Below are 23111 nucleotides of genomic sequence, written 5' to 3' on the forward strand. Positions count from 1 at the left end.
AGATTGTCCGAAGAATGTGTTGCTCATAAAGCCAGCGTTTTGGAATCATGGCAGCCCCCCACGCTGGGTGGTTGAGAAGCATGTGCTGACAAGCCATCCCCGAATCCATGGGGTTTGACTGCTGGAAAGCCATCTCTCAGCAAGTGGAGCAGCAAGGAGTTAGTCATTAAACCTACTCCAGCACAGCAAGATGGATGTCAAAGGCACAGAGCAAGAAGGTGATCAAAGCCCTGTTCCTTCCACCTTATTTATACTGCCGCTTGGCTCCTAGTTCTGCTCAGACTTTGATGGCTGATTGAATGTGAAAAGGCAAAAGCTCACTTAGAACAATAAAACTCCACTCTAATCATCCTAATGGAGGTGGGGGTGTCCAAAAGGAGAAGAAGGGAGAGAGATCAGGAAGGAAATGCTGCCTTCATAGGGGAGAGGGGAAGGGTTCAGCAGTCGTATTTCGGAGAAAAATATAATGGCTTGTTTCAGATGTAATGTGAAACGAGGTCAGCTCAAGGCATTTTGCTGCCCAAGGGCCAGATCAAGATGGTGCCCACTCCATGTCATGTAGAGAAGCCAATTGGGATGGCAGATGAATATTGCTTCTACATCAGTGACTGGAAAGCCAATTTCTACCACACCTGAAAGCAGTAGGTTAGTTTAGAGGATCAAGGGAACACAAAATTTCACCCTCTAATACTTTACCAACTACTGCCCCCCTCCCAGCATCTGCCACCTGACTCTGCCTAATGGTAGGGCCCAACTTGATGCTAAACCATAGCTTAATGTTACGTGTATGAGCAGAAGCAAGCCTTACGCTTGTGTTTTCTCTGTTCCTCTCACCTCCACAGTGTGGCCACAAGAAGAAGATTGGAAGGATCCACTTCCTTTTTTAAGACAACCAGCATGTTTGGTTTTGTTCAAATGGGGTGAAAATCTGGTTAGTTGAAACTCTGGTTTGTAACAGGAGATGGGATCATAAACCATGGTATGACCTAGCTTGTTTCTACAAACCGGAGTTTTTCCACACTTTGAACATCAGAAGTCTCATAGTCAGGATGGCTATATTTTGTGTCCTGCTTCTGGGCTTTCCATAGGCGTCTAGTTAGCCAGTGTGAGGATTGGATTTTGGGCTAGATGGTCTTCTAGCCTGATCCAGCAGGGCTCTGCTTGTAGTCAAATACTGAGATAAAATGTTGCTGGCGAAGGGGGAGAGACATATCTTTCTTCCTTTGTGCCCACTCAAGGAATTTCCTTTTTTAAAAATTGGATTTTATAAACAAGAATAATGTTATACAAATAAGTATACCAAGTTTTCTCATGTCACATGTATATCACAAAAATAGCAAAAGAAATGTGGGAAAATACCTACAACATACGTTTCAATATTAGTGGTCAATGTGTGGGTTCTTGGTTATGAATTGGTTTAAACAATTAGGAAGAAGGAGGAGGAGGAGGAAGAGGGGGACAGGAGTGGTGGGTATGGCGGTGTGCTTATGCTTCTATTATTCTACTTAGTGTTTTCCTTTTTGGGAAGTGACTCAATAAAGCCATACCTTCACACCTGGGCAATGGGTGGTCCCAGTTTCTATTGGTTCCATGTTGACAGGTCAATACCGGGTGGCCAATGAGCTGATAGCCAGGGAGACACTCAAAGGAGATGGACTGGCCCACACTGTAACCGGCTCCTCTCACAATGCCATTGGCAAAGGGCTCGGGGTCAGGACATTCCTGTAGCTCATAAGCTGGAAATCAAATGAGACAAGAGGTGCCATATTTTAAGTTAAGCATTTATTAGTATGGCTTCGTAAGAGGCATCCGGGGCACAAGCAACTCTGGGACACACAGTCTATTTGGCAGGGTCTCTGGTGTCAGGGATGCTGAAGGACCATCTTCCGCTTACAATGGCTCTGTAGTTTACTAATATCACTAGAAGAAACCTTGCTAATAATGCAGTGAATGGTTGAGTGTGTCTGAAGACAGTAAGTCATCTATGGTAGCATGTACCCTCTGAATGCATTCCTCACCCCACTGTCCCATCCCACCCCTGGTATTCCCCTGGAATGCCCTTTATTGGAGACTTGCCTCAACTGAGCTGGGATGGAGGACTTACACCAGTATATCTCTGGTGAGCTTGGATGGGGGACATCAGTTGGCATAGCCCTGGTTGAATAGCTGGTTCAGTGGAAGATCCACTTATTACAAACTCCACTCATCCTGGAAGATCTTAGGTTTGGACTGCAACCTAAGTCCCTTTTCAAGACCCACCTTTTCTCTTTGGTTTAAATCCCCTGGTCTTACTCCCAATCAAATCCGTGCTTTAAGACATATCACTGCATAGGCTCAAATATAAAAAGGTAAAGGGACCCCTGACCATTAGGTCCAGTCGTGACCGACTCTGGGGTTGCGGCGCTCATCTCGCTCTATGGGCCGAGGGAGCCGGCGTACAGCTTCCAGGTCATGTGGCCAGCATGACTAAGCTGCTTCTGGCGAACCAGAGCAGCGCACAGAAACGCCGTTTACCTTCCTGCCAGAGCGGTTCCTATTTATCTACTTGCACTTTGACGTGCTTTCGAACTGCTAGGTTGGCAGGAGCAGGGACTGAGCAACAGGAGCTCACCCCGTCACAGGGATTCGAACCGCCGACCTTCTGATCGGCAAATCCTAGGTTCTGTGGTTTAACCCACAGTGCCACCTGTGCCCCAGGCTCAAATATATCTCCCCCTTATTATCTTTCCCCCTTCCTCTCTATTACCCTGTTTTCTCTCCCAGTGTCAAAAAAATTAGTTTGCAGTCTCTTTGGGGTGTGCGTGGGTGCTTCTGTTTGGGGTAGTGGCTCTTTAGAAAGGAGCAACAATAATTCTAAAAAACTTGTAGACAGACACCAAAGCTTTCTGTGCTTCTAATTAGAACCAGAATAAGAGCGGCAGGAAAAAGCCTGGACAAAAGACCAGTGGGACAGAGTATTCCTCTGATGCAACAATTATGAGGTCTCCAAGCATCTAAGAAATTCAGGTCAGGTTGAAACCCCAGGCAGAGTGCAGAAGCCCTCCAGGAAAACACATTGTGAATTAACTTGTCTGTGTCGGCAGGGTGAACAGGCCCTGGCTATTAGGATTATGCCAGGCTACTGTGTAACCCTTTTATAGTTGCTTGGATTAAAGCCTCGAGATATGACTTCAAAATTAGAGAAGTGGCTCTTGCATTCTGAGCACTCTTTCCAGGAGCCTCAAGGGCAATCTGGCTGCATCATGCACAGCTTCATTGGCTCCCTCCTCCTTACCTTGGTATTCTACCTTAAAGCCAGGCTTGTTCTGTGAGTGGTCGCTGTGGAAATACATGGTGGTTTCATGGGATGTGGAAAGGAGGGAGCCTGGGAGGTCACTCCCGCTAAACCGGCTGATGATGTTGCTGGTGTCATACGGCCCATTACGGATTTCAACGAAGTCATGGTTAGGCTCGGTGGAAAAGTTCAGAAATTGGAGGTGGGCACCTGTATGACAAGGGGAAAGAGGGAGAAAGGAGGTATATTCCGGGGTCCCAGCCAGAAAGTGGACTGTGGCTCAACTAGGAGTGCAGGCCACTCTCATGTTCACATGTGCCCAACTTTAAGATCATTTCCACATTAATTTGCAATGGTTATTTTTAAAATATGCATAAAAATTCACATTTAAATACTTATTTTCAAGTGCCTCTCAATACACATTTTTAATGTACTTTTTTGAAATGAGGACTCATGACATTCAGAAAAGTAACAAAAATTCAACAGATAGCGATGTCTAGATCTGCATGTTAGTATGGGAAGTGCAGTTTAGATCAGCTCACTTTGGAAAGATTTGCAAAGATCAAATTCCTCAACTATCCCTGGGCTCGACAAAATTGTATAGAATTTGGCTGCAATCCCCAAAACATACCCAGCTCCTTCAACAGTTCCTTATAAGGTTTGGATTCCAGACCCTTAGTCATATTGGTTGCCTTCCTCTGCACACATTCCAACTTGTCAATACCCTTTCTTAAATTGTGGTGCCCAGAACTGGACACAGTAGTCCAGGTGTGGTCTGACCAAGGCAGAATAGAGTGGTGCTATTACTTCCCTTGAACCAGACACTATACTTCTGTTGATGCAGCCTAGAATAGCATTAGCGCTTTTTTTGCTGCTGCATCACACTATTGACTCATGTTAAGCTTGTGGTCCACCAAGACCCCTAGATCCTTTTCACATGTACTAGTGGCAAGCCAGGTGTCCCCCATCTTATATTTGTGCAGCTGCTTCCTCCTGCCTAACTGCAGAACCTTACATTTGTCCCTATTGAAATTCATTTTGTTAGCTTGTGCCCAGTTCGCCAATCTGTTAAAGTCATTTTGAATCCTGATTCTGTCTTCTGCAGCATAAGCTACCCCTCCCAGATTGGTGTCATCTGCAAATGTGATGAGCGTAACAGAAGCACAGTTAAAAATATGGGCACATATATTTGGCACAAGTCCAAAAGGTTTATGGTTAAAAGAGTGAAAGGGGAAGCACTGTTAGAGAACATAATCACCCTGGATCCTGGGAACCAGATGTTTTTGGAGAGGCTGCCTCTCTGATGATTGCTCTTCCTCAAGTCTGGGCAGTTTGTCATTGAGGGAAGCCACTAGACCAGTGTTGGCCAAACTTGGCCATTTAGCTGTTTTGGGGCTACAACTTCCATCATCCCTAGCTAACGACCAGTGGTCAGGGATTATGGGAATTGTAGTCCCAAAACAGCTGGAGGGCCAAGTTTGGCCAACACTGCACTAGACCCTTACTTTGAACTTCCATATTCTTTTCCTGCTTTCTATCTGTTGCATCCTCTGAATATAGATTAATGGAGCTTCCTCAGCTTTGGGATTGGGTACAGAAATGTGCAATCCCCTTTGGTGCTCATATTGTAGATAGCTAATTATAAGAAACTTTTGCATCCAACTAAAAATGTTCTTATTTTTACCACAATTTGTCACCTACCCACTCCTAATGCACATGCACACCTCTTTACCCTGGCCTTTTGACAGCTGAGATATATGCTTAGGACACTAACTTTATTCTCTTCCTTTTAATTGTAGTTTTGGTGTTGTATTAACTATTGGTTTTATTTGATTTTAAATTGTACCATATTTTCCTTGCAACCTGCCCTGGGACCTTATGGTAAATGATAGGCACAAAATCCTAAGAATAAAATAAATAAGTAAACAGACACATAAAAAAAAATACAACATTCATTAAAAAATGGTTACGTTTAGCCAAATTTGGCTAACTGATCATGAGTTTTTTGTTTTGTTTCTAAAAAGTTGATTTATATGGGACAAAGGCATGCCCTGCCCTTAGAGCAGATTTGATTTTCTCTAGCTTCAGAGACCACGACATGCAAATTATAGCATGTAACAGCCACTACATTTTTAAAAGAAACCCTCAAGGAAGGGAGGACAGTTTCTAAGAATGAGGGGTAGGGGGGGAGGGGTTAAAGCAGCCTTCATCAACCTGGTTTCCCCAAATGTTTTAGACTACAGAGCCTATCAGCAAGCACAGTGCTGGCTGAGGCTGATGGGAGTGGTAGTCCAAAGGTTGGGTTTAAGCCATCAAGTTCTACATAATGCAGAATAAAGAACGTAGAGGAGTCCTGAGGTGATATAATGGACTGCACCATGTCAAACTATAGGTGGAGAATTCCATTTCTGGATGCTTCCCTGCATAAGAAATTTAATAGATTCAGATAGGGCAGGCTGGGTTAGAATGGTTAGAATGATTTCTCCATACCATTATGATTTTCTTCTATTATTTAATTTATTCATTTTTTAATTGCACAGCAGTTGCTTGCACAGGGTTTTTATATAAAGGGATGAGCATTTAAAAATGACACCCCCAACTTGCTGTCTTAAGTGGTACAACCCATTCTACTACTTCAGACTATGGCTTATCTCCACTTACTTTCTTCTGCTTTTTCCAGGCATGGCCTGTGTTTGAAAGCTCCATGTCTGAGCACCCCTCCTTTTTTTTTTTTTTTTTTTTTGCTCCAGAGCTTTCCCCATTAAAACCCATAGACATTTGCTCTGATTGAGTGCTAAAGAGCAGATTTTCATAGGGAAAGTTATGGGGCAACATTCCCCCCCCCCCAAACCCTCAGTCATGGCGCTTTTAAGTAGGAACCTGTGCCTGGGAAGAGTGGTGGAAAAGGTCAGCTTGGATAAGCCTTGCGTAGACAAGACCTAAACCTGTTCAACCTGAGGTCAGCCTAACAAGAGTAAGTGCAAATAGGTTTATTCATTAGGCTTTTGATGAGATGGGAACAGCACAGGGCACTCTCTTACCAAACCCCACTGGAAGGGATATCCTCCACGTACAGTCGCTGTTGCTAGGATAGTTTCCTGGGAAGCCGGGACTCAGAATTACACCTTCCATCTCTTCCATGGTCCCACCACACTGAGCTGTTAGATAAGCAAGAAGAAGGTGGCCAGGAACAAATATCTGCATTTTGGAAAGCTGTTTATCTGTTTGCAAAACCCTTGGACACATCTTAAGACATTGTAACATAATTTTGCATGATGGTTCCTGAGATCAAGGAGCAGGTTTTCATATATTTTAGGGAACAACTGGAGGCCATTTGGAATCAAGATGGCAGACTGAACCTTTTAAAACAGCACTGATTTTAACCACCAATTCCAAAACTACACCATTTCGTTTCTTGGAATCCCCAGCAACACCAGGCACAAGGCTGCCACTTAAAAATAAACCTATTGCAATATTGTTTGCCCTTTATCCTGAGGACACAGGCAAAGGGATCACAGCTCAGCAGTGGAACATGTGCTTTGTGTGAAGAATGTCTTAGGATCAATCCCCAACATCTCCATTTCAAATTATTTTCTTCCGCACCTTACTTCAGACTACTGTAAAAACCAGCTCTCTGAGATATATATATGGCATAATGCCCCTACCCTCCCAATTTCACTACTGATTTGTGGGAGGCGGGTAATTTTGGGAGATTTAGCTCCACCACCATAACCCTTCTCACCTGAACCGCAGAGTCCAGTTTTCATCTCCCAAACCTAAATTCAGGGCTCTCTCTGTTCCTAATTCCTCTATATTCATTCACCTATGAAAGTCTCCGCAAATCCTCTTGGGTCCCCCCCTTGCACAGTCTAAAATAGAACATGGAGGCCTGTGCTTTTAATCTATGCTGACACTGACAACACAGATTTCCCTCCATTTAATGGCTCATTATATGTATTTTTTTTCTGCTGACTTTGCTAGTCTCTAACTCCCCACCCTCTTGATGTCTACTTAAATGGAACTCCTCCTCAATTATTAAAAAAGGATAACATCTGGATTAAAGAAGAAGAAGAAGAAGAAACAGCCAGTCGAGCTTGTAGGGACTCGTGAACATTTCACCAAAGCTTGATCGCTTCTGCCTTTCTAAGTGTGGCATAAAAAATATTTGAAAAATCTCCAATCTAGTTTCTCTGCTATGAAATGGTGTGCGCCTTTGTGTGTGTAGCTGTCAAAGGCAATTTCTCATTCGGGATCTGCAGCTAACAGATTGAGATTCAAATGCATATTTATGCACCAAATTAAGCATCCTGATTTTCAAAAGGAGCAACGAAAGACAAACTCTCGTGGGAAAATGGGCTTCTGATTTCAGCTGTTATAAAGCCGAATTGCCTAACTCAATTACACTGCAGACCAATATTCTAGTTTGCAATATTCTTTGCAGACCACCGGACCTTCTTACATTGTGGTTTTGCAAATGGGAACCTACTTATCAGGCTTTTGGGTTAAAACTCTGCTCCTTCTGCACCCCAGTGCAGCTGTGCTGAAAGGGAAGGTTGAATGGGGAAAAGAGCTTATAACCCTTTATTCTCCCCAGTGGGCCTGAGAAAACCATTCCTCTGAAGCTGCTATTTACATTGGGAGGAAATTCTGCATTCAGCCTGCGAAGCGCTGTGGAAAAGGCTTTGCAAGTGTCCGCCAGCTGATTGGTGGTGCCTGAAAACGATATTTTAGCCCAGACCTGTGATATATGATGTCAGGCATAGAGCAGTGTGTGTCGCTTGGCCAAAACAGGGAGGCCTGGTGAGCCTAATTGGACCAAAGGGCCAGAGGTCCCCCAACACTATAACAGAATCAACAAGCAGAACAGATTATCAGTTTAGGTTCCCCCAAGGGATTCCTTAAGCAGCCAGGACATCACCAAGCTCCGTTTAAATGAAATAAAAACAAATAATAAATAGTGAGGAGGCTACAAGGGTGTCCCTCTAGGATGAGATGGTCTTAAAATAAATTTCATGGTGGAGTTTTCCTACCGATGCAAAGTGGAGGAGGGTAGTTCCAGCGCCGGACAGTCCCTGGCATGCAGGAAATGTGAGAATGTCCCTGAATCAAGGAAGGAAAACAGACTATGAGATGGTGGGATAGAGGAAGAACTGAAAAAAAAAGTCCTAATGAAAAGTGAGAGTACCAAAGCAAGTTTATATTTTGCACCACTGAAACAAAAAAAGATATATACACAGACTTAAATCCTAAATTAAGTTAATTTACATGGTTGTTGTTTTTTTAAAAAAAAAATCACATATTTATAAATTGTACAAAACCACATTAAAGACCAAAATAGTATATAAACATAAATGCATTAAACAGCTAAAAGGGTGGTTAAATAATCTAGATCAATTTCTTTCTCAAAAATAAAATTTAGTTGTCAGATTAATCTGCAATTTCCTAATCTGTGTCATATAATCTATCACATAAGAACATAAGAAGAGCCTGCTGGCTCATCTAGTCCAGCATCCCATTCTCACAACAGCCAGCCAGATGCCTGTGGGAAGCCCTCAAACAGGAACCGAGTGCAAACAGGACCTGAGCATGTTGCCTCTGTTAGTGGAGGTGGAACATAACCATTGTGGCTAGTAGCCATTGATAACCTTGCCATCCATGAATTGGTCTAATCATCTTTTAAAGCCATCTAGGTTGGTGGCCATCACTGCTACCTGTAGGCATTAATTCCACAGTTTAACTATGCACTGAATGAAGAAGTCAGTTCTCAGGTATGGAAGCTGATCTGAGGAACAAGTTACATATGTTTACTAGAAGATCAGCAATTTCACATTTGAGTTGTTTGAGAACTCTCAGGTGGATGCCATCTGGACCCAGCAATTTGTCAGTTTTTGTTTTGTCTATTAGGCCTAGAACTTCATCAGCCTTCCTTAGACCCCCCAAATCCTTCTTAAAGTATCGTGTTACTTAAACCCATCTATTCATTGACTCACTATATATTTCACCGTCTTTAAGGAACACTGCTACTTTCATTATAATTCATTATATTCATCTGTTTCCAGATTTGCCCAGCTACATCAAATCCACCCATTGGTTTATGGGTACTTTCCCATGATCTGGCATATAAAACTCTGCCCATAGTTATAGTATATAATGTTTGAGTGAAATACATTGTCTTAATTTCAAGAGGTACAGCAGAGCATCTAATGGAACATTAGATTGGAATATTTATTTAATCAAGCTGATTACTGCAGCCCAGGACACTCATGCTTTATAACATTCAAACCAAAGCTGAGGTCACTTCATATAAGAATTTGCAATGCTCAAATACCTCAAACATCCTGCTTTCCCCTGAATCTGTCACATCACAGATCCCTGTGTATCTCTTTCAATCAGCTCTGTCAACTCACACATGGGCAGCTCACATATCCGCAGTTTTCACTGCAAAGTGAAACACTTCACAGACTCAATAACACTCAGTACCTGGAGTGCGTAGCCTGGCTCACACTGAAAGGAGACAACATCATTCACCAAGTATCGCTCCCCGATCTTCAGACCACTGCTGGGGACAGTGGGTTCTGGGCAGCTGGAGAGGCCTACAGCTGCAAGAAAGCAAGAAGAGGCGAATGGGGGTGGTGTGTGTGTGGTGTGTGTGTGTGTGTGTGTGCGCATACACACACACATATGCACACACATGCAAGAATTCCGCCAGAAGTACAAATCAGGATGTAGATTGGGGCAGGGTGGGGAACCTCTGGCCTTATCAGTCCCAGCATGAGTCTCAATTTGGCCCATGAGGCCATTTCCTTCAAATCACACCAACCCAACAACAGAGACCTAGCTGCCACTGAAGAAGCTGTGCTTTGCTTCATGCATTGGTCTGAGAAGTGCACATTTGATAGGTCTGCATTAAATGCACAAATTTCTCCTCCATCCCTACTGGCACACAGCTGATTAATCAGCTAAGTCTAGAGTGGTGCTGCTCATAAGAACCTAAGAACTGGCAGCTGGATCAGGCCAGCGGCCCATCTAGTCCAGCATCCTGTTCTCACAGCAGCCAACCAGATGCCTGGGGGAAGTTTCAAGCAGGACCCTGCAGCAGCTATTACATTTTACAAACTAGACACACTAACTGCATTGACGTGATAGCGTTGTGTCCAGTTTGGCCCTAAAAAGAACTCCCCCTGCCCCAGGTTTAAGTGAAGTGGGCCTCCAGTTCTAAAGCACCACCAGATGTACTAAGCCTGTACACATTCCGTATGGAACTGCGTGTATCATGTCTGCTGTTGATCTCTGTTTGGTGAATGAAAAGTAACAGAACGCTGCTCTCGTTTCTGAAAGTGACCTCTCCCATGGGACTCCCTCCAGCGGTTGGCAGTGGCACTTTACTTTTCAGCCACTATGACGGGCGCAGCAGGCGCAGTCCAGCTGCTCTGCTGTTCTCAGCCAGACGTTTGGCTGTGAAGGTAGCAGCTGAGTTGCAGGACTTAACGCCTTTGTGATCAATGGTGCATCGGCCAGGGAACTGGCAAGAGCTTCAAAGCCTTATAGAGTTGTGCTGTCTGCACCAGGTGATTTGTGCACCACTTGTTAGCTGCATTGTGTTGCTGGTTTGTGTTACATTTTTGGAATCTTGAAATTTTCCTGTTGACCACTTTGAAATCCATTTTTCTGCTTCTTCTTTTGGATCAAGGGCGGTTTATGCATGCATTAAAACACATAAAGAAGCATGTGCATAAAACACATTCCCTGCCATCTCCAGCTAACAAGCCACATCTCTCATTCCTGCCTGGAGCACCTCAGAAATAAACCATCGCAGGAATCAAAGAAGAATGCCCCCAATTTTAATTCAGAAATATTAGAACTTGGAATATCATCATTTTTGGGAAGGCTGCTGGCATTTTCACCATGCTCTTCATCTTGGCTACTGGCCTACCTTTCCATTTTATTTATGAAGGCTACTTTATTTCCTTTTTTAAAAAAAATGTTCATTTTGGTAGCACATTAACAAAGGCTCAGTGGTTGAAATAGACTACTCTTATGCAATGGCCATTCTAGTTTCCACCCAATGATCCTCTCTGGTTTCTGAGCATTCCCCAGTCACTACCTGCATATCCCCCAGCCCCTTTCTTCAGTCATGAGATCTGGAAGCTTGGCTTTATTTTAACTTTTATACACTGAAGTTTCAAATTATATTAAATTCCACATCATATACCCTTTCTCAATCTTGTATTTGCATGATCACTGCGACAAAGTGTGCACAACCCTGAGAGTAATTGCTCTCGCAGCAGAAGCTACAACTTGGACATCTTGGAACAGCATCATCAAGCAAGAAGAATCCTTACTTTTGTACTCAAGGTGAAATCCTGCAGCAGAGACACTGATGTCGGAGTAGAAATGCAAATAGAGTTGGTTGGAGGTGCTGTTCAGCAGTGCAGGGACTGTGGTTCCTAGGGGCGAAACACATGCACACAAGAGGCAGAGATGTTACCAGGGTGCTTCAGAAATGTTGGAGAGGATCCAGACCATTTCCAGAGCCACTCACCATATCTGGGGAGGTGTCCTCCCTCCACCCCTTCCAGCCACCCCCAAACCCTGGAAAGTAAGACTAGAAGAGGGGATTTGGCAGTGGTGGTGGGGTCCCATTTAGTGCAGGAGGCAAGCAGGCTGTAGAGAGGTCTCCAGGTCTTTCGTACATTAGGAACAGACAAATCTGTCAATTCTGGTTTCTCTCATTTTCTCATTATTTCCAATCTTAGCTTCAGTTTGCCACAATTCTGCACCAATTTGCAATTCTCTTTTTATGGTCATCAAACCAGTAGGATTTTAGTGCACATTCTCTTAATAGACTTGCAATTTTGCCCTATACAGTTTTGCAAGCAACTTTCCCTAATATAAGGCATTTTGTATTTTGTTTTCACTAATATATGCATTTCTAGCCACACTTTCCACACACACACACACATGCCTTTTTGTACCACATTTTGGTTGGTTGGTTAGAGAACTGCATTGCAAAATTCAGAGAAGTGCGAATTTTGATGGCTAACTACATTACAGTTTGTGTTTTGTTTTGGTAAGTGCAAATTAGGTAGGCTCACATTAAAAAGTGAACTGAACCAAATTTCTCCAACATCCCTAATGTGCACACACAATTATAAAGGTGTGAGCATCCTGAAGGTTAGCGCCTTCAACAGCTCATTACTGAGCCAGTAAAACAATCATTTCACACAACCAGCAGATGTCCCCATAACAGATCTGTATTAAAAGGATGAAGAATGAATTAGACTTAGGGGGCTGCTCTGCACACCCCCTTCTATCCCATTGGTCTTGGAGAACTGCAGGGCAAAGCCTGACTCTTATCTGAGAACACATCAGAGATTGCATCTGTGTGTCTGAGAAGGCAGCCTTTAACTTTGGCAGCATGGTTCATTTTTGATCAAGCTCCACAGAGGCCAGCAGAGGGATACTGAGAAATGTAGTTTTCAAAGCGCAGAGACACATTTCTCATCACAGAAAGCATTATCCGGTTGGACTAACAGATATAGAAAAGGATTTGGAGATGAGAAGTTACGGGGGGGAGGGAGTCACAGAGGACCCCTCATGGCACTGTTCTCCCCTCTTTGCTGGCTGAATAACAGCTTGGGGTCCTGAAATGAAAGGAATAAAGGCAGCTCTGGAGGGGAATGGATGCAACTCTGTGGAAAAATGGCTCAGAAAGCTTTGGCAAGAGACTCCAACTGTGGTTTAGGAATGCAAACGGATTCACTCTCAGCTTTGCTTCTTTGATGCACTTTCCTGTTTTGAAAAAATCCACTGCCCACTCAGTTTCTTACTTCACATAAGCACCACTCATGCATTACTGACTTATAGGACAACACAATTCTTTAAGCCCTACATTCAACATCACATCTGCTTCCTCCAAGAACCATGGATGCCTGCAAAACAACTTCAAGGCACAAACTCTTCATCATGTGCAATTGCCCCACACAACTGGGACACCCAGCTGTACAGGTGTCCTGATCATGTGGTGCCTTTATGTGCAAGCAAGAGTTCACACAACCGGTACAAACAACACACCATTGTTGAAGGTGGCAGATGTGATGTTGGAAGTAGAGTGAAAAGTGTGACCCCGCTCTCAAGTGAATATGACACTGTCCTTCACACAAGTAACGTCATTCACAGAAGTCAGGTACGGAACAAGATGGGGAAGAGCCCCAAATATTAGCACAACTGACCCCTTCAAAATAAGGGGTATTAAATTTGGAAATGTTGGCACTGCCCCAAGCCTAAACCAGACCACAGGATGCCAGCTAGTTTGTGTTGGCCAGAGTAATGACAAAAAGGCTTCCCTTCTCAAGCAGCCATAAAGTTGGACTGGAATTCAATATTTGGAGTTAAATGTAGTATTTCCAAGTTTGTGCTTGCTTCTAACATGCAAAGCATGGGAGGGAGGAATTTGTTTGTGTATGTGGCAGTGGGGAGGCTGTGCATGGGGGTAAGAGTGTTCAACCTGTTCTCCGCCTTGTCTGTGCACGTGCTGCCTTGTACTATTGTCATTAATTAATAGATTATTATATTTGTTCATCCTTTTTTAACATAAATTGTCTCAGTGGAACCAAAGGGTTCAATAAATAGTGAAAACAAGAAACATACAAAAACAGCAGTAAAATTAGACCTAAACTGCTCACCCAAATATATATATTTATATATACATACATAGAAAAGGGTTCACAGATGTAACTAGTTGCCCTCCCAATGAAGGACCAGTGGCCTGGGTGCCTTTAAAAAAAGCGATTTTTACAAAAAGCATGCTTCCCTATGTACAGAATTCCACAAGCAGGGAGCCACCAAAGAAAAGGCTTTTCTGTGCTTGACTGTGGAAGCAAGTCTCAAAGCCCAGCTAAAGGAGAAGTTGCAATGGAGGGAAAGCGGAATCTTTCTGTCCTTTGTCTGTCTTGGGTGTTCTTTCATTACTTTGGAGGTGGCAAGCCTGGTGATGGTCGACACTGGAGCTGCAAAGGCCAGACTTCCCCAACCTGATGCCCTCTAGATGTTCTGGACTGCAGTCAAGCTGGCTGGGGCTGCTGGGAGTTATAGTCCAAAACATCTGGAAGGCACCAGGTTAGTGAAGGCTGCTGTAGCCCATTCTGTGTCCACTTCAGAACTCACCTGAGAAGCTGCCCAGCATGGTGGCTGTGTTATCCCCACCGTCAAAGACTTCTAGGGAATCCCAGTTCTGTTCTGTCACAAAACTGATCACTTGAATCTGGGAAGAGGGAGGGAGAAAAGAAAAGAACGAAAAATTATGATATGGATAGCCTTTTAATTATTAAACCAAATTTAATTTTGTAAAAAGAAACAAAACATTTGATGTAGCCATTGGCATACTTTTCTGTCTACAAAGAATCCTTTCAATGTTGAACTATCTGTCAGGATCCTGGGCACTCTGAAGTGCATTGAAAAGCATTGCTGTCAAGCACAGCCTAGACTAGCAAGTGTACGTTCTAGGGCACAGACTTGATTAGCATGTGGTCAATTGGGCTCCCCTGTTGCCAGACCGAAGCTGGCAACATGCTCTTAAGCAGGCCCCTGCAGTTGCCAGTGGTGTTTTTTTTCCAGGGAAGCTCGCCTGCCGTTAGTGATGTTCTGTTTGAGGAAACCCTGTTAAATGCCCAAGATACTCAGGGTTCCCTGAAACACTTGCATGCTTCCTGTGTGCATCTGGCTGGCTACTGCAAGAACAGGATACTAGCCATGCTCCCCTAGGAGCCTCGAGTGGTACAAGTCCAGGTTAATTTTCACCACTTGATTCTGATGATAGTATACACCAGCCCCAACTTGGTCTCTCTCAGCCTTTCCTGGACATTCTCTAGGAAGTGCTTGATCCATGCTACAGCTGTGCAAAGTTCCTCCTCTTCTGCCAAATGCCACGGAGGGAAAAGGTGCGTGTCACAAGAGTGATAATAAACCATTATCTCTGACATTCTAGCTTGCTTATCCTGAATAACAACTTTGCAGGGACTTTAAAGCAAAAGCAAAAACATGAAAACCTTTAGAATCCATCTCACTGAAATGCTAATGACCTCCACCGAGTCTTTACCAATTGCTCCAGCCAAATCAGTATCTGCATAATTATCCCCCTAATAATAATTTCATGCATTACAGAAACAAGACTTGGGGGGGGGGTTCCCTCTCACCATCCCGTCTGACCCCCAAAGCTCCCCTCCCCACACTGGAAGGGCACGAACATTGTAAGCTTCTAATTTGACGCTCATGTGCAGGATTTCACGAAGGATCAGCCTGTATTTTCTGCCAGGGATCTAAATTAATTCACCCAGGGAAGAGCTGCCTTTGGGATGAATAATTCATACCAGAAGTGCTAGTGAGCAGGATGATTACATAAAACCCTCACTGGCCTGACACTGCCTCTGTTGTGCTATCAAGAACGCTTTCATCTCCAATGCCTCCTCTTGTTTTGTCACCACTTAACCTATACCTGCGGTACAAAACAGGGGTTAACAGCTGTCTAAAGGGATGGGCACCGATGGAGCTGGGCCTCGTCCTAGACACTGGCTGCATGTTCTGTCAGTCTCCAAACCAGCACCCATTCAAAGCACAGAACAGCCCTCTGCATTTGATGGCACTGGAGGTCTGCCAGCCCTAAACCAGAACATTTTACTGCTTTATGGGAAGGGGGAGGTTGGTGGCCCTCACTGCCTCCTGTGGGAATGAAATCCATAGTTTAACCCTGTGCTATGCCAAGAAGAACTTTCTTTTATCTGTTCTGAATCTTCCAACTTTCAGCTTCTTTGGTAGTCCATGGGTTCTAGTGTTATGAGAGGAGAAGAGACTTTTCTCTACTCACTTTCCCCATGCCATGCATAATTTTATAAACTTCTGTCATGTCGCCTCTTACCTGCCTATTCTCTGGGCGAGTGAAACTCAAAACATTCTGGGTCTCAGTTGCTCTCAACCTGACAAGGCTCATGAAGTCGAGCTGGATTCTAGCTTCTGCAGACTATTCCCCCCGTCCGATATCTCTATAGGCTCAGCTGCCATAAACATCTCGTAAGCTCACAAGCTATCAAGCGAGTGGTTTCAAAAGGAACAAATCCTTTCCCTTTCAGCTTTCAAACTTCTGTACTTCTTCCTATCTAGGGCACCCCCAAATATGCAGAAGCAACAGCTGCATTCTGGGGTGGCCCCATTTAGCTTCCAAAGCGATTTGACTTTGCTAGAAGAGGGTTTGATGATTGTGGAGGCTTTCGTACTTTCTACCTCTGAGGAGCACTTCAGCTAGGCAGCTGAAGGAGCCCTGCACAGAAGAAATGGATAGTTGAGCATATTCAAGAGTCCACACTCAGTTCACACAGAAGACTGGCTGGCCAGGACTGCTAGGCCTCATCACTGCCCTCTGTGAACTGTTTCCAAGAGCACATTCAACATTCCCCTTTGGTTGCATATGGCAGAGGAGGATCAGCAGCAGTGATTGAGCTGTCTTTTGGGAAAGCGTATCTGTCACACCTGATCTGCTCATTTAGGAACCCTTAATAAGCTTCTGGAAAGCACTAGGTAGCTTTCTCCAGGAGAAAACCTGAAAATCACTGCAGTGGTATTGCAGGAAGTGGGAAGAGAGTTCTATTTTATGAATGAAGTCATGTTTTGCTTAAATGTTTCACTTTCCCCCAGGTCTGGATAACCATTAAGAAAAATAATGGAAGGGGGCAACCACCGAAACTTTCCATTGCCAGATTTTTAACATTAATCGTCACAAATCGCTCAGCTGAATGTTCCTTTTCTCAGTTGAAAATCCCAACAGAACTACGATGCAACAAGGCAGGCCAGGTGCCTTATCTCTACTAAGTATAGAAGCAGACATGTTACATAAGATTAGGTTTGAGGATCTGATCAAATACGTTGCAATTAGAAAAGTTAGGAGAAAAAATTTCAAATATAAATAAAGTGGACGTATACAAAAAATAGACATTCCATTCCATCTTACTATAGGTTTTGTTTCATTTTCAAAAATAAAAGTTTATTTTACCATTTATTATTGTGTGTTTTTTAAAAAAATTAGAATTTGAGTTATGGGGGCACCACAATCTTCTAAATTTTTAGGGCCTCTAAAGCCCTGCTTTTTCTTGCATATATTCCAAAAATCCATTAGCAGCTTCGCTGAGGATAATCTCAAAATTCTCTACTGCATTTCAAACAAAAGGCGCAAAGAAAAAGAAGTGCTTCATTAGTGGATATTGCTCTCTCTTCTCCTCATTTTCTTTCCCTCCCTGCTTAAATTAATGAATGAATTATCACCTTTTGAAATTGCAAGTGCCAAATGCTTTGCAACTCCACCTCAACTGTTCCAACAGTTTTGCTCTGCTAAAGTGAGTATCCCCCCCCCACCTCTCTCTTTCCCCTTTGCAATGCCTGTGGGAAATACTGATAACAATGCAAACAAGTCACAAGATATCCAGGGCAAAATTAAACATAGCGGGAGGGGAAACAAACCCAGAACAAAACCGATCTGTTAATTAGCTGTAGCACCCACAGAAAGACATGCCAGTTGCTAGTTCGGAAGTTGTAAATAGGTTCACTTGCTGGCACTAATTGTTCCTCTGCCTCCCTTTCCCTGCCTACCAAAGCAGAGCAGTTGCTATAAATAAAGTAATAATAATAATACATTTTTTATTATTAAGAATATTGCAAACAAGTATAGCCGGCATCATAATACACTGGATCTAGGTTAAATTAGTTGAATCTAGGTCCCACTGAAATGTGAAAAGATACGTAGCTTGGATCCACTCTGTGCAGTTCTATGGATCTAGACACATCAGAAAAGTGTTTCAGAAAAATGAGTTGTAAACCTCAAAGGGGGAAATCAAGTTGATGAAAGACAGAACTCCACAGTGCCATCTGGTGTGACAGTGTAACTAATGTAGCTGAGTCCCAAGGCTCATAGTGGAAGCAGGCAGTGCCCAACCATTATCCAATCAAAGTCGGACTCAAAGCAGAAAGCAGATAAGAACAGGGCCTTAGATAGCTTTGATCAGACTGATTCATTGTTCTGCTAAGCCAGGAGTGAGGAACCTTTTTGGCTCCACAGGCCAGATATCAAGATCAGCCTCATGCGCCAAATTTGACAGCTGGCAGAATGGACTTCTGTGTTGGCCAGGCCTATCATAAAGACACTGGCCTTCTGACTTTTCCTTGCCAAGATAAGAACATAGGTAGAGCCTGCTGGATCAGGCCAATGGCCCATCTAGTTCAGCATCTGTTCTCACAGTGTCCAACCACATACCTGTGGGAAACCAGCAAGCAGGACCTGAGCATGAGATCTTTTTCTTCTCCTGTGGCTTCCAGCAAGAGGTATGCTGCCTCTGACTGTGGGGCAGAGCACAGCCAGCATCTTCTGCCTTCTGCAATTTGCTCCTTGCCCTCACCTGTGCTCAGATTCACACCTTAACTCTGGCCCCAGCGTCTTCAGCAACTGACTCCAGAGACCCTGGGCTGGAGAATGCACACTACTACAAATGTCATTCCAGATTCCTGGGCCAGTTGCTGTTCAGACCATTAAAGGTATGCAGCTGTACTTTGGCCAAGAGTGAAGTCTCTCATTATATTAGTGCAATGATTCACCCTTGTACAACTTACCCCCTTCCCCTATGCACCCCTAGACCTGTTCTGGGTTTTTCCCCACCTCCATTGCAGATTACCTTTTGCATTGCACCTGGAAATGGACAAGCAGTCAGCGGTGCTCATTACATGCAGGCCTCAGAAGTTCTCACCTCCTGGTCCCAGTTAGCATCCTGACATATCTGGCTACATCAGGAGGGAGTTTTTATTGCTCTTGGGATATTTGGGCTGGGACTGCTGTACAAGTCCTTCAACTGAGCTTACCAAACAGGGCATTCCTCTAATGTTTTACCTGTATTCCTGCTCCTTCAGGGACGGTTATTTTCCATACACAGTTGAGGCTGTTCAAGTAGGGCTCAGGGAACCCAGGGGACAAAATGGTGCCTTTTCTCTCAGTTAAGTTTCCACCGCAGGGCACTGAAACATAGAAGAGAGGCTGCTACAGGTCTATTCCATATGAGGTTTCCTAATTGCTAGCAGGCTGCTACTACTCTCTATCAACACTGTTAATCGGCTTTCACTTTCCCCTAAGTCCTAAGATTTATTCATAACATTCATATGCAGCCCAACAATAATGGTTCTCTGGGACACTTACAAAAAGATTTAAAAAATAATTAGACCATAAAACCATAAAATCTAATGCAGTGTGGTGCCTGCAGCCGCAGATAACATCCATGCAACAAAGCTTAAAGCCTCACCAGAATTTTTACAATAGAACCTAGGGCCTTTTGCATGCAAAGCACTGAGCTGTGCATCATAGCTGTCAACGTTTCCCTTTTTTAAAGGGAAATTCCCTTATTCCGAATAGAATCCCTCGCAAGAAAAGGGAAAAGTTGACAGCTATGCTGTGCATCCTTCCCTTGAACAATTAAGCTGTCTTATCCTAAGTAATAAAAATGGTCAGTCTTGTTCAATGTTGTCTACACTTACTGGCAGCAGCTTACCCAGGTTTCAGGCACAGTTCACTCCCAGTCTTACCTGGAAATACTGGGAGTTAAACTTGGGACCTCCTGCATGCAAAGAAAATTCTGTACTCCCAAGTTATAGCCATTCATTATGTATCAGAAAAAGTTCTTGCTCTCCATTTGGCATGAGCTATTGGAGAAGGGCCTTGGGAGATTGCTCTAAGGTCTGGAAAGGTATTTGTGAGAGGAAGCCAAACTTCAGGTAACATGTCTCCAAGGCAGTTAGGATTGTTAGGGTTGTACCAGAATCTTGAATTGCACTTGGAAATGGGCTAGAAGCCACTTCTAATGACAGGGGCAATATGATCAACAAGAAACAGAGCCTTCAGATTCATTGGTTTCCGAAAGGCATCTTGTCAAGAGGAGAGGTGCTTTTGGAGGAATGGAATTCACACCAGAAGCAGTGGAGAAAATGCCAAAGAAGAGTAAGCAGCCAAACTTCCCCTTCAATCTTACACATAAAGGTTAGGATATGTCTGTTTATCAGCATTGTGTGCCTAGCCTTGCTCCTTTGCATGCATGGAAGGTTAATGAAAGCAGGGGTCCCTGACTGCTGTCCCTTTGTGCTAGCACCAGCTCAAATCCTAGCTTAAGCCCAAGACCCTCCAGGAATCTTGGAACTGAACAGATCACAAATCTGTAGTCGGGTTCAGTGCTGTTCCAGATTTTATAGGTACATACCAACACAAGTAGGCACAGAGGAATTCCACTGAGCAAGGGCTCCGGGCATTGTCAGGCACTCAATGCTGTGGGATCCTTGGAGGGCATAACCAGCAATGCACTCAAACCGGATCACAGCCCCCACGGAGAAATCACTGCCTATCCGCCTCCCATAGCGGGGTTCAGGCACAGAGCTGCACTGCGTGGCGCTAGTTCGTGGGACAGCTGCAACAAACACACAGGGGGAGAAAGTTACAGAGGAGAATACATGCAAATCCTTAAAGCAATAATCCTGGAAGGTTGCCCCCCAAATGAACGTTGCTCCTCAGGTTGATCCCCCCCCCCACATTAGACAGACACAAGAAATTCACTCCCTGCTTTGCTGTTGAAGTTAATCCTCAGCTGTTGAAAACTTCTTATACATGCCACACTGATACAGCTAAAGCCATCCACCGACTCCTGTGTGTGGCCAGCAAAAGGAGACAAGAACTAGCCATCAAAGCAGACAGTGTCCAAATGGAAAGGTGTTTGATGTGGACTTAAGAGAGGTCAGATGCTGGGTGGGGATTGCTCCCATTGCTATTCCTCTCCAAAAGGCAATCAGAAACGATTGTGCAGCCCAGGAGAGGCTGCAATTAACTCTCTGGAGGGAAGGCGGCAATTTTTATTTGACTTCATCAGAGTCTTTGATTCGGTTAAATCATTAACAATTGCTATCAAAATCTCTTCCCCCATAATTAGGTACGAGAGTCAACTGAAAGGTTCTCTGATTAGTGCAAAAAAGCGTCAAAAGAAATCAGGGTCGAGCCTTCCTGCGGAGGCTCAAGCTTGCAACTAAGCTGAGCTACCCAGGATATCTAGGGGCTATCAAAAATTATGAAGCCCTCCTAAGGGAGGAACATCTGATGACTTTGTATGCTTTCCCTACTGGGATAAATCATGCACACCAGAATTGTCATTAATTATGGGCTCCCAATTAAGCTTTTGAAAAACACCACAGGGAAAGATTTATTTTTCCTTCCCTTAGAGTAAAATTGTCAAAAGAATATAAAAGCAGTGTTTTGACTCGCAATAAGAGGTATCTAGACCAAAGCCAGAAGGCAAGCACACAGAGGCAGTCTCCTCTCTACAGAGGCACATACAACTGGGGACCTTCCTAACCCTGCTGCTCTCTGCGGAGATAAGCCATGGCTGAAACAAAGCAACCAAGTCAGAGTCTTTGTCTACCTAGCTCAGTATGGCCTGCACTGACTTGGCAGAAGCTCTCAAGGGTTTCAGGCAGTAGACTTTTCCTGTCCCACCTGGATATGGAGATACATAGATAGAATGCCCTGCTTTTCTTCCAAACTGGGATTCAAGGTGGCTTACTATTTCTTGGTTATGCTCAGAATGAGGCAGAATTTTGTGACTAGTCAGGGGTAGCTATATATATATATTATTGAACATATTTTAGTGGAAATGGAGTGGGCATTTCAAAAGAAAAATAGACAAGTGAGACCTGCAACAAAATGTTTCAATGTGGAGTGCTCCTGTTCAGGGTTCCAGCCAGCCATACCCTCTCTTCCAGGATGCTCTATTCACTTCCTTCTCTGGTTTTCTGTATCCCTACTCAATAGACAGCTAGCATTTTGTGGCCACTGAGCATACTTGGTCCTCCGCTGACTGTGTGCTGCCCTCTTCATTCCCCTGAGTATGCTGGTAACTTTCTCTATTTCCCTGCCCCTCCTTGTCTGAGCTACAATTCTGTTAACACTCACAAGCTGAGCTCACTACTAGAGGGAATGATGAAGAACAATTACAAGTGAGTGGTCTTCTCATCAGGGCACACCTGAGGAGAGATGGGGACAGCAGGAGTGACTGGCATAAATACATTAACACTAGAGCACTCAGCCCAGATTAGTTCTGGATTTAAATCTGCTCCTTGTAATATATTGCACAACCATGCTCCTCTTTGCTCAGTGAGATTTAGGCTATGATCCTCCCAAATAACTCTCTCCCAAGTGACCCTCCCTCGATGGCTTCCACACCACCCAACACGTGCCTCCATTCCAGTTTGGTTATTGATATCTCTGCCTACCTTGGTAGACAAAATGGAAACCTTTGGCTGTGGCTTGACCTTTGGCACTGAACTTGATGAGGATTTGGTTGGTGGTGGCCAAAGGCAAAGATTCACCTAGGGAAGGAGAAAGCACACAACAAAAATAACAACTCGCAAAGAAAATACAATAAAGCACAATTCTCACCTAAGTGAAGCCAGGATTGGTCTGGTGTAGCAAGCCAATAAGGTGGCAATTTGAATTTTGTAGGGCAGAAGAGGGGAACCTCAGGCTTGGAGGCCAAAGGAGGCCCTCCAAGCCTCTTTATCCTGCTTGCCAGATTCCCTTGAGGCCACACTCTCTCCCCAGCCACATTCCTTGCTGGCCTGGTTTTCCACCCTCATTGAGTGTTTTTGCTTGGCTGGAACATATCCTTGCTTGCCTAGATGGAGGATAGAGGTGTGTGTGTGTAGAAAGCAGCTTATGCAAAATGTCAAATCTTAAGTCTTTGCTCCACCCACTTTTGGCCACATCCAGCACTGGCAT

At 44.0% G+C, this 23111-nt stretch overlaps 1 protein-coding gene across 2 annotated transcripts in view; it reads right to left on the reverse strand.

Moving 5' to 3' along the window:
* Nucleotides 1–23111, reverse strand: part of CSMD2 (CUB and Sushi multiple domains 2) — a 477324-nt gene that overhangs the window by 63574 nt on the left and 390639 nt on the right. For both annotated transcript variants that reach the window (XM_028738980.2, XM_028738982.2), the window contains 10 exons: nucleotides 22607–22702; nucleotides 20551–20754; nucleotides 19197–19321; nucleotides 14441–14537; nucleotides 11617–11721; nucleotides 9755–9873; nucleotides 8305–8374; nucleotides 6316–6432; nucleotides 3275–3484; nucleotides 1548–1736 (listed from right to left, as the gene is read on the reverse strand). In XM_028738980.2, coding sequence (XP_028594813.2) covers nucleotides 1548–1736; nucleotides 3275–3484; nucleotides 6316–6432; nucleotides 8305–8374; nucleotides 9755–9873; nucleotides 11617–11721; nucleotides 14441–14537; nucleotides 19197–19321; nucleotides 20551–20754; nucleotides 22607–22702 — 1332 coding nt within the window. The remainder of the gene's footprint in view (nucleotides 1–1547; nucleotides 1737–3274; nucleotides 3485–6315; nucleotides 6433–8304; nucleotides 8375–9754; nucleotides 9874–11616; nucleotides 11722–14440; nucleotides 14538–19196; nucleotides 19322–20550; nucleotides 20755–22606; nucleotides 22703–23111) is intronic.

Source organism: Podarcis muralis, chromosome 7 (genome assembly GCF_964188315.1).
Source record: "Podarcis muralis chromosome 7, rPodMur119.hap1.1, whole genome shotgun sequence".
Classification (NCBI taxonomy): Eukaryota; Metazoa; Chordata; class Lepidosauria; order Squamata; family Lacertidae; genus Podarcis; species Podarcis muralis.